Source organism: Chaetura pelagica, unplaced genomic scaffold (genome assembly GCF_000747805.2).
Source record: "Chaetura pelagica isolate M959 unplaced genomic scaffold, ChaPel_1.0 scaffold607, whole genome shotgun sequence".
NCBI classification, from domain to species: Eukaryota; Metazoa; Chordata; class Aves; order Apodiformes; family Apodidae; genus Chaetura; species Chaetura pelagica.
Genome location: NW_009953960.1, coordinates 486572 through 501864, shown reverse-complemented (window position 1 = coordinate 501864; position 15293 = coordinate 486572). Strand labels below are relative to the sequence as shown.

Sequence of the window (15293 nt, the reverse complement as noted above, 5' to 3'; positions counted from 1 at the left end):
CAAATCCCTTAGAGGGCAACTGCAGCTTGTATAAGGCTGCTACAGTGTCTGTCTGCAGCCACATCTCAGTCCCTGTACTGAGCAGTAATCCTTAAATAAGCATCTTTGCCCACATGAATATTTCTAGGTCATAGATTGCTGGGTTTTTCTTTGTTTCAATTCAGCCTCATAATTCACCATCCAAATGGGTGGGAGACTGTGGCATAGAAAACCCTTCTGTTTTTAATAATGGTTACTTATTAATGTATTATTAACCAATTATTTTAAACCAAGTAAATGCAAACAAATCACCAGAGGTGTATTCATGGGCCTCTTGAAGACCCCCCTTAAGGATGGGGGATGGTGTTTTGAAGTTGTTATTTATAAAGTGAACAAACACACAAATGATCTTGCTCTCTGATGATAACTAAACTTTACAAGAAAAGTGATCTATATGTTAGGTTTGTTGGAATCTGAATGAACAAACAATTATATATCTTTATCTATCTATCTATATATCTATATATCTATATATCTTTATATGGAAAAGAGCTGCGCAAGTAGCAGTGGAAAAATTCCAGAATCCTCTTTTGTCTTTATTCATTATTGTATGCTACAAAGGAGGTCTTGTCCTTTGCCATTGCCTTGACATTGTCAGTGGCACTTTCCAGGTTGTGTTGAAGGTGTTCTCCACAGACAGCTCTTTAGAGTATTGGCCTTATTGCAGATGGCCAGTAATTTATCTGATCTTGTACTGAGTGATCAGCTGTCTTGTCAGAAAACATGTAAGTCTTTCTCAGCAACCTTTCCCTGGTTAAAGGCAATTATTCTTTCTTCTTGTTGAAAAGAGCTGCAGACGAACCTCTTCCAGTGCCTTGAAAGAACGGGCTCCATTACTGAGCATTTGAAATTTGAGATGGGAGTGGGGTGGAAAATTCCACCAGCCTAGCTGAAAAGTGAAATTGCAGAGTGAGTTTGCTGTGGACCATATACACAACGTAGTGTATCTTAAACAATGTATGTTTTGTATTGTATAGGTAGACACCGCCTTGGAAATGATGTACTTGAAACAGACCACAGCAATATGCTTCCTTTGAAGTGAACAGAGGGCTCCTTAGTAATGACAGTTGCCAAATTCCTTTCTTTTCTAAACCCCTTTTATCTTGGTCAGGCAAATGTAGTTCACTGCGTATCAGACTGACTTAACATTCAGAGCTGGCAATACTTCATGTTGCTTGAGGTTGCTGTAATTCTGTAACACTCCAAACAACTTGTCTAGAAGGACACATGGAAGCAGCATAGATTGGGCACTGTGCAATTACTCTCTGAAAAGGCCCTAAGAGAAGGAGAGGATTGTTGCCCTTAACCATGTTAATACCTCTTCCTGCATATACTCAGAGTCAGGAATGAAGCAAAAGAGAGTATTAATCACATGACTAATGCAGTGAAGTTAAGCAGCTGCCTGGAATATCCTTTTCACATTTGCCCTGTGTAAAAATGTTCATAAATTGCCTTTTGGAGGGGCAAATGGGAAGCCCAGGTGCACTTCCCCACGATAATGTCCAACAGTGAATGAGGCAAGAGTGTGTTGAATATATGTCCTTGCAGCTGAGTTTCAGCAAAATTAAATGGAAGAGAATAGTGCTTAAGCAAGAAGGAATTTCAAGGGATAGTGAACAACAGGAGGCCATTATTTTTGAGGGACAGAAATTACCAGCTTTCTTGGAAAAATCATAAGGAGCATAAGGTGGCATGTATGGAGAATGGAAAAGGGAGAAGGCATCATCAGAGAGGAGCTGAAGGATGCTTAGAGAGCAATGATTGCCAAAGCTTTGGCCGTGGAGGCTGGGCTTCTCATTCTTGCTGCCCTCTCCTTCCTTGGGGAGTCTGATCTGTATCCTTTCCACTCCCATTCCACTCTGACATTTTCCACATTTAGCTCAGAAGATGCTTAATCCTGGGATCCATCATGCCACAGCTTGAGCTTGTCTTCTTTCTCTTCTGCCCTATATCTTGTAGCTGGTTGGCCTTGAGAATCAGCTGATTTTGCCAGAAACAAGGACAATTAAAAAATCCTTTTTAGATTGATATAAAGATCAAATGATAGATTTGGAGAACTTTTATTACAAGGAGCTTGGAAAGACCAGTGGCCAGTGTTTCATGGTGCCTCATAAGTAATGGAGTTCAGCAGAGATGAACCAAAAAAAAATGGGACTGGAGATTCATTGGATGGCATCACATGAGCTTAACTGGGGGAACAGTCTCAATGTGGCATTCTGGACTCTCAGCAAAGCAACTGAAACCCATAAAGTTGAGAACTGCAACAGAAAAAAAGTAGGACTGATTTGTGTATAGCTAAGGTCCAAAGAAGGGGCAGCATCAAGGAAAGTATGAAATCCAGCAGCAGGTTAGGGACAGTGATAAGCAATCTAAGATCAGTGGTGCTGCTGAAAGAAGACACCAGCACATTGAGAAGTCAGAATACAAGAAAATTCTTAATTTAGTTAGTGGAAAAAAAAAAAAAAAAAGCATCAGAGACACAAAGCAAGGGGATTTTCTAACTCAAGAGTGTGGTTTGTTTGTTTTGAATGTTCACACAAGAATACAGTTAGCAGCTGGGTGTCATCCATGTAAAATCATTGGTTTTGGCAAAGAAAAGAACAACATACCCCACTGAAAGCTGTGTATGAAGAGTATAAATCCCATGCTGGACTCTTGTGCTCTTCTTTGAAGTGAAAGCCATGTGCAATTGTGTTTGAATGTGATTCCTGTTTTCCTTCCCCAGCATCCTGCCCTGTGCTGTGCAGTGGGAATGGGCAGTACATGAAGGGGAGGTGCTTGTGCCACAGCGGCTGGAAAGGAGCAGAGTGTGACGTCCCAACAAACCAGTGCATTGATGTGTCCTGCAATAACCATGGCACGTGCATCATGGGGACCTGTATCTGCAACCCAGGATACAAAGGAGAGAGCTGTGAAGAAGGTATTTGCAAGATACATTCAATTAGCCTTTTGCTTTGATTGTCGTATAGTTACATGGATGGAGGCAATTCAGAATAGGCCTGTGCTTAAACAGAGCAATAATAAGCACCTTAGAGATACAATAGATGGATGCAACATAAAAATGATATGTTGTAATAACCTGTCGTTAGCTATCATATTTGTTCAATAATTGGGTAAAGAGCCATCAAATGTTTCAGATAGACAAATCTAGTTGAAAGACCAGAACATCTAATCATATGTTCAAATGTTCTTATTAAAGCATCGTTTCCATTTTCACATCTAAACGTATAATTACTTTTACAGTGCTCTCTTCTCTGCTGTGCTATGCCAAGTGATTTCAGTTGCTTACATCCAGAAAATGGTGGTCTGTGAAAGTCCCTTATTCTTGTCAATTTTAAAAGCTTAGAAATGCTCAGGGCTTGAATTAAGTTCTTCGTCACAATCAGATACTACTTTAATGGCTCTTCCATAGCTTTTTTCTCACATTAGCCTCCAACCCTTTTTCATTTACATTTAGATTTGTGGCTCAGAAAGGCAGTGGCTTTTAGCAGTTATCTTTAATCTTTTTGTGTAGGAAGTCACCTGCCAACATAAACATTTATCTTCCCAGGTCTGTGACTGCCAAATGAAAAAGTATACAGTTTTATAAGTGTACAAATTATTTGGACAGTCATAAAAATACATCTAAAAGTGCTTGATTTACAGAATAATGTACAACACTTTTGAAAATTATTCTCAAAATTCTATGCAGAAGACCTGAAACATAATTATGTTGAAATTATGCCTCTAACAAATGCATATCCAAGGCCTCTGCAGTGTCTGCTAGACTTAGGACATCCATTTGATACACATATAAGAATCACAATGGCTTTAATTAATTATGGTTGTCTTCATGTATGCAGGATCAGAATTTATCTGAAATGGCTTTATTTTATGGGCAATGAAAACAGACTGGATTGGATTCAGACGTTCAAATGGTATATAATCAGTCCTTTTGATGTGTTAAGTGTATTGGACTGCGACATCTGTGACATAACATGGCTTCAGTGTCAGGAAATGTTGGAGATGAAGATAGCATCAGCTCTTGAGACAATAAGGCATCTTTTGAGAAAGCTTCATTTTGGTTTAAGAAAGCAGAATGCAGTGAAGCTGTGGGGCATGCAAAACCCAAAGATGGTGATTCCTGAAGTATCTTTAAAACATCTCCAGAAACCCCCTATTTCCTAGATCATATCTTTACTAGATAAATAGAAAGGAAAACATCCTGATTTTGCCTCTAGCTAGACTTGTTTAATGTGTGTAAATCAGAGTAAGATTTACCCTTTTTCTAACAGGAACCTTTATTCCCTGGTCACGTTTAAAACCAAAAAGCCAGACACTACTCGGTTATTTTATGTTATCCCTGTAGCAGGGAACAGTGTCAGTCCCAATAGGTAAAAACTTGAAAAAGAATGAAGAACAAAGAGAACATGATTTTTCTTATGAAATCTTTAGTCTTTTTCCAAGTATGCATTTGTTTTTCATATTGAAGGCATAATTTGTATTGTGTTGTGAGGGGGGGAAGTAACTCAGAAATATGCCATGTGGGAAATCTTCAGGGCAGAAATACATATGGATTTATACTTTTTTTTAGAATGCTTTTACTTTTTAATTTCTCTACTAAGAAGGACCATCTGGTATTGATTACTTTTTATTATTTCTCAATTCTCGTAGCTTCACCACTTAGTCCATGTTTATAATGGGCTTTCTTTCCTGGGTTTCTTCTGTCTTTTCTTTTCCCCCCATAGAAGTTCAGCAATGTTTATAAAACATCAGCCAACAATCTTACAGGAGGTTTTCTTTTCTCCTTCCTTAGGTTATTAGCCCATATTTTATAAGGCATGGGCAAAGCCAGCGAGACATTAAAGGGAGGGGAGCAAATTTACCCAGTGAAAAATGAGAAGTTACTCTTTGGGTACCAAAAAAAGCCTAATAACTTGTGTGCTCAGTGAAGCATGAAGCATATTGGGCAAAAGTGTAGAAGAGGCACTAGCCTTGCTTGCTGCATGATTTATCTCCCTAGCAGAGGTTCTGCACAAGGCTGAATTATAAATGAGGCATTTTCTAACCAAAAATTAGACCATTTGGAACATTTTCCAAGCAGCAACACAGATTTATGCAAAACACTTTTTTTTTCACTTTTTTTTTGGTAACTATACAAGATTTTGTCATCTCTGCTCACTTGCCCCATTCCCCATCTCCACTTCTCCTAGAGCTGAGCCACTAAATTTGTCAAGCAGAACTCCTTAAAAATACACCATTGTACTCCAAATCCACTAAGCAATTGATTAGGAAGAAAGCAGAAGCCCATAATCCTGTCCCAGGGCCCTTCCGATGGTGCAGAAAGCCTAAAGAGATACAGCTAGTGAGGCTGAGATTAAAGTAGCCATTGTGTGTGACATTTTCTGAAAGGGCTCATTTCAACATGAAAAATGGCCTTGGGATTATGATAAATGGGGTTTTCTGACATGCACATTCCCCTCCTATAATCATCTGTGTTAGAGCTGAGATAGCAGATTGTCTGCCTCCTGTGATGGAGCCCCCCTGTAAAACTCACCTTTTTCCCAGTTGACCTTCAGAGGGGATGATTAATTGCCTGGAGGTAGCCTCTTGTCAGTTAGCCTGTGATCTTTGTTCTCTATGTTCAAACCATCTGCTGAGAACCTACAAGGCTGCTACTCTGTTTCTTAGTCCTTTTCATACTTGTTACTGGTGAGAAAGAACAGGGCCAGGGCTCCAAGGGTCTCATGCTAAAATTGGCACCTAGCTCCCAGCTCACTAACAGTGAAGGAGATTTATAGACTCATCCTTTCCAGCCTCTTACAGTTTTTGAGAATTGTTCCAGCTACAAGCAGGGCTCCAGGAATCAAACAAAACAGAAAATTCTTTCACATGCCTTGGGATAGTAATTGCTGAGCCATTACTTGTCAGACTGAGGTTTTGAGAACTCAGGGAATTATCAGAGCAGCTGTTGTGTTTCTTTTTAAGGTTTCTGGATCTTAAACAAGTCATTGGGATTCTTATTAGCTTTTACAGTAAGGAAAAAAAATTAACCACAAACCTGCTGTGTGTGCTGTGGCCATGCTCTGCTCTGCTATATTAGAGCCAGGAGCTGGACAACTTTCCTCTTGCTGTTAAACCAGAGTGACACTTGTCACCAATCCCCAGGGCACTGCCACACACCATTGCAAGAGATGGGAAGAATTTCTCTAGGCTGTCCTATATGCTTTTATATATAAATAGATTATCAACTCCTCCAGTCCTTTTTTGGGAGAGTGTCTGGTGTGTTTCATATTTGTTGATTGCTGGGTGAAATTCCCCTGTGGGCAAACGAGCTGACAGCTGCCTACAAAATACATACCTCAGGAATCAGGCAACAGCACATTTGGTCTTTTGGTGCACATTTCTATACCATACACCTAATGGAATGGTCTCCAGTCTTGTTAGGAAAGTGGCTTTTTGTGGGGAAGGGAAGAGGAGGGGGAAAAAGTATTGATGAAAAAGAAAACCAGAATATCAATATCCAAAAATACATTATTTTGTTTTCATCCTTACTCAAGAAAACTGTCTAAGGGTATGTTTCACATGAAAATATGTGCCTGTAAAACCTGTGTAGATTTCAGCATCTTCTTCGTTTTGGGCATGTAGTTTGCTGAATAAGGAAATTCTTATGTGAAATTATTTCTTAGAAAAATAGAGCTCAGCTTTTAATTAGTTAGTATTAGTAATTTAGGTTATTCTAATAGAATAAATGGAGGCACAGTATGTGTGTAAGAGAATATTATTCATACTATTCTTATTCATACTAGCCTGTTCTTACTAGAAAGATAGTTTATTAGTGTTGGCCTGGATTGAATCATTAGAATTTTCCATGATTTTTATGTAAGTATTTTGTATCTCAGTGCCTTTTTGGGACACTTATCTTCTTGCATGAAGCATCTGTTTTATGCACAGCAGGGCTTTGCTTTCTGGTTAGAGCCTTGAAATACTATATGAAGAAGTCTGTGTTTCTGACAGTCTGATAGCTTTTTTTCCCCTGAAATTCCCATTTGCTTTCCCCATCTGTTTCCTTTTCCTTCTCACATGTAGTGGACTGCATGGATCCTACCTGCTCGGGACGAGGCGTGTGCGTGAGAGGAGAATGTCACTGTTCGGTTGGCTGGGGAGGAACAAATTGTGAGACCCCAAGAGCCACTTGTCTGGACCAATGCTCAGGTCATGGGACCTTCCTCCCAGACACTGGACTCTGCAGCTGTGATCCCAACTGGACTGGACACGATTGCTCAATCGGTAATGTCAGCAGTGACTTACTGTAGCATTTCATTTTATTTAAACTTTGTAAAATATTCAGACTTCGATCTACAAGAAAAGCACTACAAATGTGTTCCAGTAAAGCCCATGTAGGGCATGACTGGAAGCAGAAATGCCATAGCTCAACTACATAAATAATTCTGCTTCCACTGCTGAGCATAGAGTAATATAATAAATAACCCCATTAAAGCCACCTAGGCTTGCTATTGTTCATTATATTGCGATGAATGTAATTGATGGTCTACATATAACTGCTTGTTCTGGTGTTAGTTCTTGATGAATCCCAGTAGCCACCAAAGGGTCTGTTTTGATTTTTAAGAGATGACTAAATATTCTTCAGGTGTCCGTAAACAAGAAGGAAAAGGTGGCAGTCCTTCAGGTCTCATTTCCCTTCTGAATTTAAGACTGTTTTTCTAGGCTCAGCTAAAGGAGGATGAGTTGCAGATGAGGTTTGTATGAAAAGACTGTAAACACTGTCCTCTATTAAGTAAAACATAAGTTTACTGAGTGGAAGTATTTAAAAGCATGAGCGTCTACATAAACCACAAATTATTATGGGCAGTTTTGTATAGAGTTTTGAAACTACAGTCTTCTTCATTCCTCAGCTCAATGGGCATCTGGCTCAAAGTCTGCATCAGGTATGTGAAATGAAGGCTAAAGAAAAACTATTCAGGTGTCCCTCCTTTTCTTCCAAAAGCCGTTAGCTTTCAGAGGCCACACTGAGTAATCCTATAATGCATTAAATAGTCAGAACCTATGAAACATTAGTCTTGGGGCTTTTGTGCTGTGTGCTGTGCTCACAAACAATAGACAACAGCAATAACAGCTTCTTTACCTTGCACAGCTGGGGTGGAACTAGGCCAAAAAATCCAGGGCAGCTCAGTATAGGCAGTGAAATGGAATGAATTTTTAGCAAAGCAGCAACAACAACAACAAAATTATAGGAGAGAGGGTATAGTAGAAAAATTACATAAATGACATTTTCACTGAGGAATTACTATAATGTGTAAAGAAAATTAGATTAACAACTTGTGGGTATTTTCAGAGAGCAACTTCCAAGGATGGAGCAAACTGAATTAAGTAGTACAAGGGATATAAGAAGAAAACCTTTTCTACAACCATAATTTATGTTAGGTATTAGGAAGTTTGTCATAAAGTAAAAATTGACTGGGCTGAGGAGTAATCAGAAGGGGAGGCCCACTTGCCTGGGGCTAAAACTAAGTTGATCAAAACTTTTGCAGATGTAGGGAGGGAAGCTATCCTGTATTAACAGGAGGATAAATTTGGTGTCAGGGTTCTCCTTTCCTCATATTAACATCTTCAATTCCATACTCTGTGAGTTCATTTTTAAGACCACTGTAAGGGGAAAGGTAGTAGTGTATTTCTAGTGATTTTGTAGCATAGCTTGTAATTGAGTCATTATTCTGAGTTTATTTGGAGGTTTCGAGATTGCAGGGATGGATTTGGAAAAATGTTCATTCCTACACGCTAAGAGAATTCACTTTCCCTTTGTTAACCTGGAGGGTCATGTGCGGATGATTTATAAGCTTTCCTTATACTGATTTTATAAATCCATCTAGTGCAAACTTTCTTTGGCAATGTGAGGTTATTTGAGACAAACTTGAGCATCATTTCAAGTTCTTTTTCCTCACTGAGCTGGTTGTAACGTTCAGGTTATTGTGCCTCAGAGCTAAAATCACCGCTAAGGTGATTTGTAAACTTCCATTTCTAACCCAAACCTTTCCACTGAATTGATGACTTGATTTGAAGGACAGATTTACTCACAGAATGCATGGTACTCTTCTTGCATTATTAAAATAGAGCGAGTAACCATGTTAGTAAATGTAACAATATACTGCCCAACCCTGTGGGGTAGAGGTTTTGCAAAAGGGAATAAAGGGGCCTGATTTTTATTGTCCTATAAAACAGGAACAAACAGAACAGAAGAATTATTAAGTGAGAGAATTAAGTACTTGCATAAATCAGCCTCCAGCTCAGCAAAGCAGTTAGGACTGTGTTCAGTCCCAGTGAAATATATAGAACTGTGCTTACATGGACTAGTGCTGAGGACAGCCCCCTTCATAAACCACATTGAGAAGCAGACTCTGGGAATTCCATAGTTAACTGGAAACACAGTAACAGATGAGAAAGCAGAGTGAATTTTCCAGCTTTAAACACCTTTTAAGCCAAGATTAATACCTATCTGAAATGCACTATGCTGTATTCATTCAGAAGGTATCAGTCAGTATGGAAGCAGCTAGGATAAAGTTTGTGGATTGTCATATGTAGAAAATAAGACTAGACCATCTCTGGACCTTAGACTCAGTCTTTCAGATAAGTAGGTAGATTTCACAACCTTTAGCAGGAATCTTAGAGGAACACAGATTGCTGGAGAAAACCCTCTGTTCTTCATGAGATAATAATATTACAATGATTTCTGTTTCCTTTTTGTATTATCATTATAATTGCACTTAGCCTATGTCTTTGTAGACAATATTCAATTTGATATCTTGTGGATTCTACTCTGCCCTGTGTTGTAGGAAGAAGTAATGATATGGTTTGTTGTTTTTGTTTTGTTTTGTTCTGTTTTTCTTGATACGTGTGCCCGCTGCTGGTACAGCTTGAGATAGGGCTGCTGCCATACTACTCTAGATTTTTCATTCTGGAAAAATGCTTCTTAAACATGTGTTAGCCTTTCATACAAGGGGTAGTTTCTTAGGATCTCCTTTCCCTTAGTGTGTGCTTCTATGTTGGTAGATTCCCAAATACAGGGAAAAGTCTTTTAGTGAAAGTTGCACAGGTAAGTCCAGAGGTAACTGGTGCTTATCAGCAAAAGGGACATTTCGATTTCTCCAAGGGTTAACTAAATCCTTTCTCTTTTGTATCCTAGCACTGTTACACAAACAAATACAAAAAGGTCCTTTGTAAGCCAGTTCAGCTAAAAAGTTCAAGGCAATGCTTAGTACAAGAAAGATAATTAAGGAACCACTCATCCTAACCCCTTTTCTCCAGGATGTGCCATCACAGATCCTCTGTATCCCAGGCTTCTGGCATACTGTGTCCCTTCACCTCTTAATGAGCCCCAAAAAGGGCTTCTTTCTCCAAGCAGAGCAACTAATGAAGCCATTATAAGACAGCTCTTTTAACTACTTATTGTCTGAGTATAGTGAGAAGAAGGAAATGGCCTGTGCTGCAACATGACACAGAGGTTAATATGTGATTGAGTCTCACTCTTGACCTACTCAAACTGGACCAAGTATTTCTGACTAGTAAAGAGGCAACAAGACACATACCATAAGACATATTTCCTGAGTGCAGTGAAATGAATAGGTGAGTCAGGTTATCTGCATTTGTGGAATGCACCATTCCCCAGAGGGATCTCACTGATGCATCAGTATAATCACAAGCCCATCAAAACAGTATTATGGTTGGATGCAAAATCATTCTTAAAGGAATTAAGTTATCTGATGTTGTCCTTCACTCTCCTTAGATTTCAATCAGTGGTGTTCACACTGTTCTCCATTTGGTAGTTGACATCTTGACATACATGATATTCACAAGAGTCATTTGAAAGGTGATTGTACAAAGCAGCAATAGAAATTATGTTCTCCGTGTAATAAGTGTACTGACTTTTTCTGGGCCATTAGCAGTGGTTGTTCATTGAGCTGCATACAGATAAGGATCCTTTCCCAATCACTTGTTCATAATGACTTGCTTTATGCATGGTTGACATCCAGTGCAATATTTCAGACCTCTAAAAGTACACTGGAGAAGTAACAGGAATAGTATTTTTTATATGGTGGTCCTAAATTGGCAGTGGACATATAAAATAATGGGCTGTACATTTAATGGTAAGAACTGGGAACTGCAAGCTGGATGTCAGTGAAGAAGTTAGAAGTTATGATGTTTTTCTTCACATTTTGAAAAAGCTAGGACAGCATGCCTGGTCAGAGGCTGGAGCTGAGCTTGCAGAACCATATCGTATAAAATCTAGTAGTTTGGTATTATTCACAACTTGTCTCACCAACAGTGTTTTCTGAGGATGTGCCTCTGTGATAGGGAGGAAATGCTGCTTCCCAGTGAATTGTTGCCAAACTTTGTTAATAAGGTCTATGATCACAAAGATATTTAGGCATTTAGGATTTACCTTAAGCAAATGCAGATTATCTAACTTTAATACAGTGTTGCAGAAAACCTCTTCTCAACTTCTGAGACGTCCCACTGTCTGCTACCTAAAGGTCCTAAATTTCTGCTGTGCCATGTACAGCACATTTCTCAGTCTGAGGAAGCAGACTTAGTTCTCTCTCACTTCTTGGGAGAATATCCCGACTACCCGCTCGATGCAGATGCTACAAGCAGCCATCTCAAAGAAAAGAATTAACTGGCTGGGCTGATCCAAAGGGATACCAAAGTTGAGGACATGAGTTTCATGCCCTGAACCTAAATGTCAGCCCAGCATTATTCTAAAGCCCAGAGTGCATGTTGTTTGGGACAGAAACAGAGTTTAAGACCATCAATCTCCTCGGCGTTTTCTGCACTCAGCACCCGGCCTTGCCATGCTTATTCTGGCTAGAAATGTTATAAATGTCTTTAGTGGACAGAAATTAAAGAACTGTGGCATTTAAAAGAAAAAAAAATAAATTATAAAACCCTCTCTTAGCCTGTGTGATCAGTTAAAAACAGTTTAGGAGGGGCTTCAGAATGCCATGTATCAATACTTGAAGACATGCCTAAGTAAACATGTCCTCCAAGCACAGTGGGGAAATAGTGTTGGTGTCCAGCAGTTGTAAAACAGACCTCCATGGCTTCACTGCTTTTGATAGGCTGAGAAGATGGACTTAAAATAGAACTAGTATGGTCTGTGTATCCAGGTCTCTGACTGCAGGGAAGCCATATTCTTATAAATTATTGCACAACACACTGAAGTCAATGTTTACTTTGCAGGAGTGCGGGTCAATTCATGTCCATTCACAAGCACTGATTAGATTTAAGATTCTGTATCAGCTAATGGTAATGACTGAATTTTTTAGTACCAATTTAGTTGTATAAATTAACAATGGAGAAAGTGTTTCAGATAGCACCCAACAGACATCCCCACCACAGAGCTGTACAGTTCACTGAAACAGGCATATTTTCTGTATTCCAATTAGTAGATGAGGACACCAAGAAGAATGAATTTTGAAAGAGGAACACTAGAACAAATGCACCTTTGTCTTCCAATGAATTTTTTCATCAGGAATTTTACAGTAGAACATTGCACACAAACAGACACACAGAAACACAGTTCTCATATATCTGAGCAGACAATATCATATCCTATTAGTCAAACAGCACCATGATTAACACGACATGTGTGATAAAAATTGAATTCCTTGGGTTTGTTGCTGTGAACCTCACAAAACAAAATCTCCTGTTAAATTCATGTCATGCCCAAGGCCACCAAGATAAAAATCTATCCTTGGAAAATGTTTGTATGATCCCTCCTTAAAACATTTATTTTCTTCATTAAGGAGTAAAAGTGTTACTGTCAAAGAAGGATATTATATCAGCTGACAGATGATACAGGCTTATACCTTTCTACAGACTAGGTCCCCCTTTAGAGCCTAAGAGATTGCTGATTTGTCTTTTTCTTAGCTTTAAAACACATAGGGAAGAACAAGAGAATTAATGTCAGGATGCAGCACTTTAAATTGATAAAAATCCATATATTTTCGATCTTAGTGTCTTAAAAAATAGATACCAGGCACAGCTATGTAATCAAATGCCACTTAAAATGATCTTCCTTCTGCTTGTAACTTCTTCATCTCACTTCTTTGGCACTACCCTGTAGTGAGAAACATTAGTCTGGGACAATTGTAATTATGGGAGCACAAGATCTGCAAAGCCTTCAGAAGGTATCATCAACATCTGTTCTGGTTCAATACTAACATTGCAAACCCACTCCTGAAAGCCTTAACTTGGTCCTTTACCAGTCACTGAAAGCCAGGAAATGTTTTGTACCAGCAGGAATTTCATCCTCAGCCTTGCAGAACCATAACATATTGATTTGTGAAATTGTGATCTTCCCCATTTTATTTTGGTGGAGGGGAGTTTTCTCAGTGAAGGAATACATTATGTGCAGCCCAGCACTGTTACACAAGGCTATCACAGGCCCTGCCTGGCAGGTATCTGCTTTGTGAATTGTGAAGGAATAAGTGAATTTGGAGAATCAACAGTGTTAACAAGAACTACCAGCATACAAAATGGGGTTTTTGATGTAGCTCGGATTATGAGTACTGATTTTAGCCTGCCCATCCCCAAGATGAATTTATCCTTTAAAGTCTTCTAAGCTTTGTCTTAAAGTTGCAATAAAAGACTAAAATCAGCCAAAACACTTGAAATAAAAGTATTCAGGAAGGCTTTAATTTGAGTATTTTTAGTCCCTTTCCCTTTGGTTTTTAAAAACGTTGTGTAAGGAGACCTTACAGGTGTGGTGGAAATAAAGGTAGAAGTTGAGATGGGCTGTAGTTATTTTTTTGAGGAGTCCAGTTCTTCACAAGTCCAAATATCTTCGTAGTCAGAAGATGAAAAGGACAGGCTGAAGGGAGGGCAAAACTCCCTGTGATACAGAAAGTACAACTTATGTTTCAAATACAGATTCCTGCTTACAAACTGATAGTTGAGAAACTGTCTTTGCACATTTCCCTGGCCAACCAGAGATCCATCAAAGTTCAGCCAGCTTTGGGATCTGGTTAGGATCTTACTTTTAGCTACTTCTGTTTGAAGCAGCCCATGCAGTCCTGGTCAGATACGATGACCAAGGGAGAAAGTGAAGGAACTGAAAACTTGTGTTCTAGCTGTCATTTCAAACTTGGCCAAAACCAGTGGAAATGGTGATATCATCAGTCTGGCTCTGACCATTAGATCACATAACATTTGGTCAGATTAGGTCATGTCTCAGGCTGAAAACAGTGTATGCCCAGTGGTGTAACAAGCAACCCCTGGTCTTCACTGACCTTGTGATGAGCAAAACTTCTTTCTCTCACATCATCTGTTCCAGCATCAGTGCCAATTTATGGGCCCCCCTTAAAGGGCAATGGGGAGCCTATCCCTTTCCCTATTTGTCTTCTACAACAATTAGGTCTAATTCCTAGCATGCCAATTTTAGTTCAGCATTCTTCACTATCTCCAAATGTGACCTCAGCAGTCACACCATGAGCTCAAAAGTTCTTTATGTTTGGATCAATTATGCTTTGTGTTGTGGACTTTTCTGGCTGAAAACAGCAATGATGTAACAGACTCTATGGGGTTCTTGTTGATGTGGCTAATTCAAAGGATGGATGCAACACAGGATATTGAGAAGGCTGAGGTCCTCAATGACTTCTTTGCTTCAGTATTCTCTGGCAAATGCTCCAACCTCAACTCAAAGGCCACAGAAAGTAAAAGCAGGGACTGGGAGAATGAATTACCTCCCACTGTAGGTGTAGAGCAGATTCATGACCATCTAAAGAACCCAAAGGTGCATAAATCTATGGGACCTGATGGGATTCACCCACGGGTCCTGAGGGAGCTGGCAGATGCAATTGCTAAGCCTCTGTCCATCATATTTGAGAGGTCATGGCAGTCTGGTGAGGTTCCTGCTGATAAAGAGGTGATTGGTGACAGCCAACATGGCTTCACTAAGAGCCAGTCATGCCTAACCAATCTGGAGGCCTTCTACCACAAGGCTACAGAGATGGTGGATGGTGGATGGTGGCAGAGCAACTGATGTCATCTACCTGGATTTGTGAAAGGCGTTTGACACTGTCCCACATGACATCCTGGTCTCCAAACTGACAAGGTATGGATTTGACAGATGGACCACTCAGTGGATAAGAGATTGGCTGGATGGCCACACCTAGAAAGTTGTGGTCAATGGCTCAATGTCCAAATGGAAGCAGGTGATGAGTGGTGTCCCTCAGGAGTCAGTATTGGGACCAGTGCTG

The 15293-nt window shown here is 39.6% G+C and overlaps 1 protein-coding gene across 1 annotated transcript in view; it reads left to right on the top strand.

Annotated features, from left to right (window-relative positions):
* TENM4 (teneurin transmembrane protein 4) overlaps positions 1 to 15293 on the top strand; it is a 358617-nt gene that overhangs the window by 204668 nt on the left and 138656 nt on the right. The window contains exons 10-11 of the mRNA XM_010001914.1: positions 2765 to 2959; positions 7108 to 7308. Coding sequence (XP_010000216.1) covers positions 2765 to 2959; positions 7108 to 7308 — 396 coding nt within the window. The remainder of the gene's footprint in view (positions 1 to 2764; positions 2960 to 7107; positions 7309 to 15293) is intronic.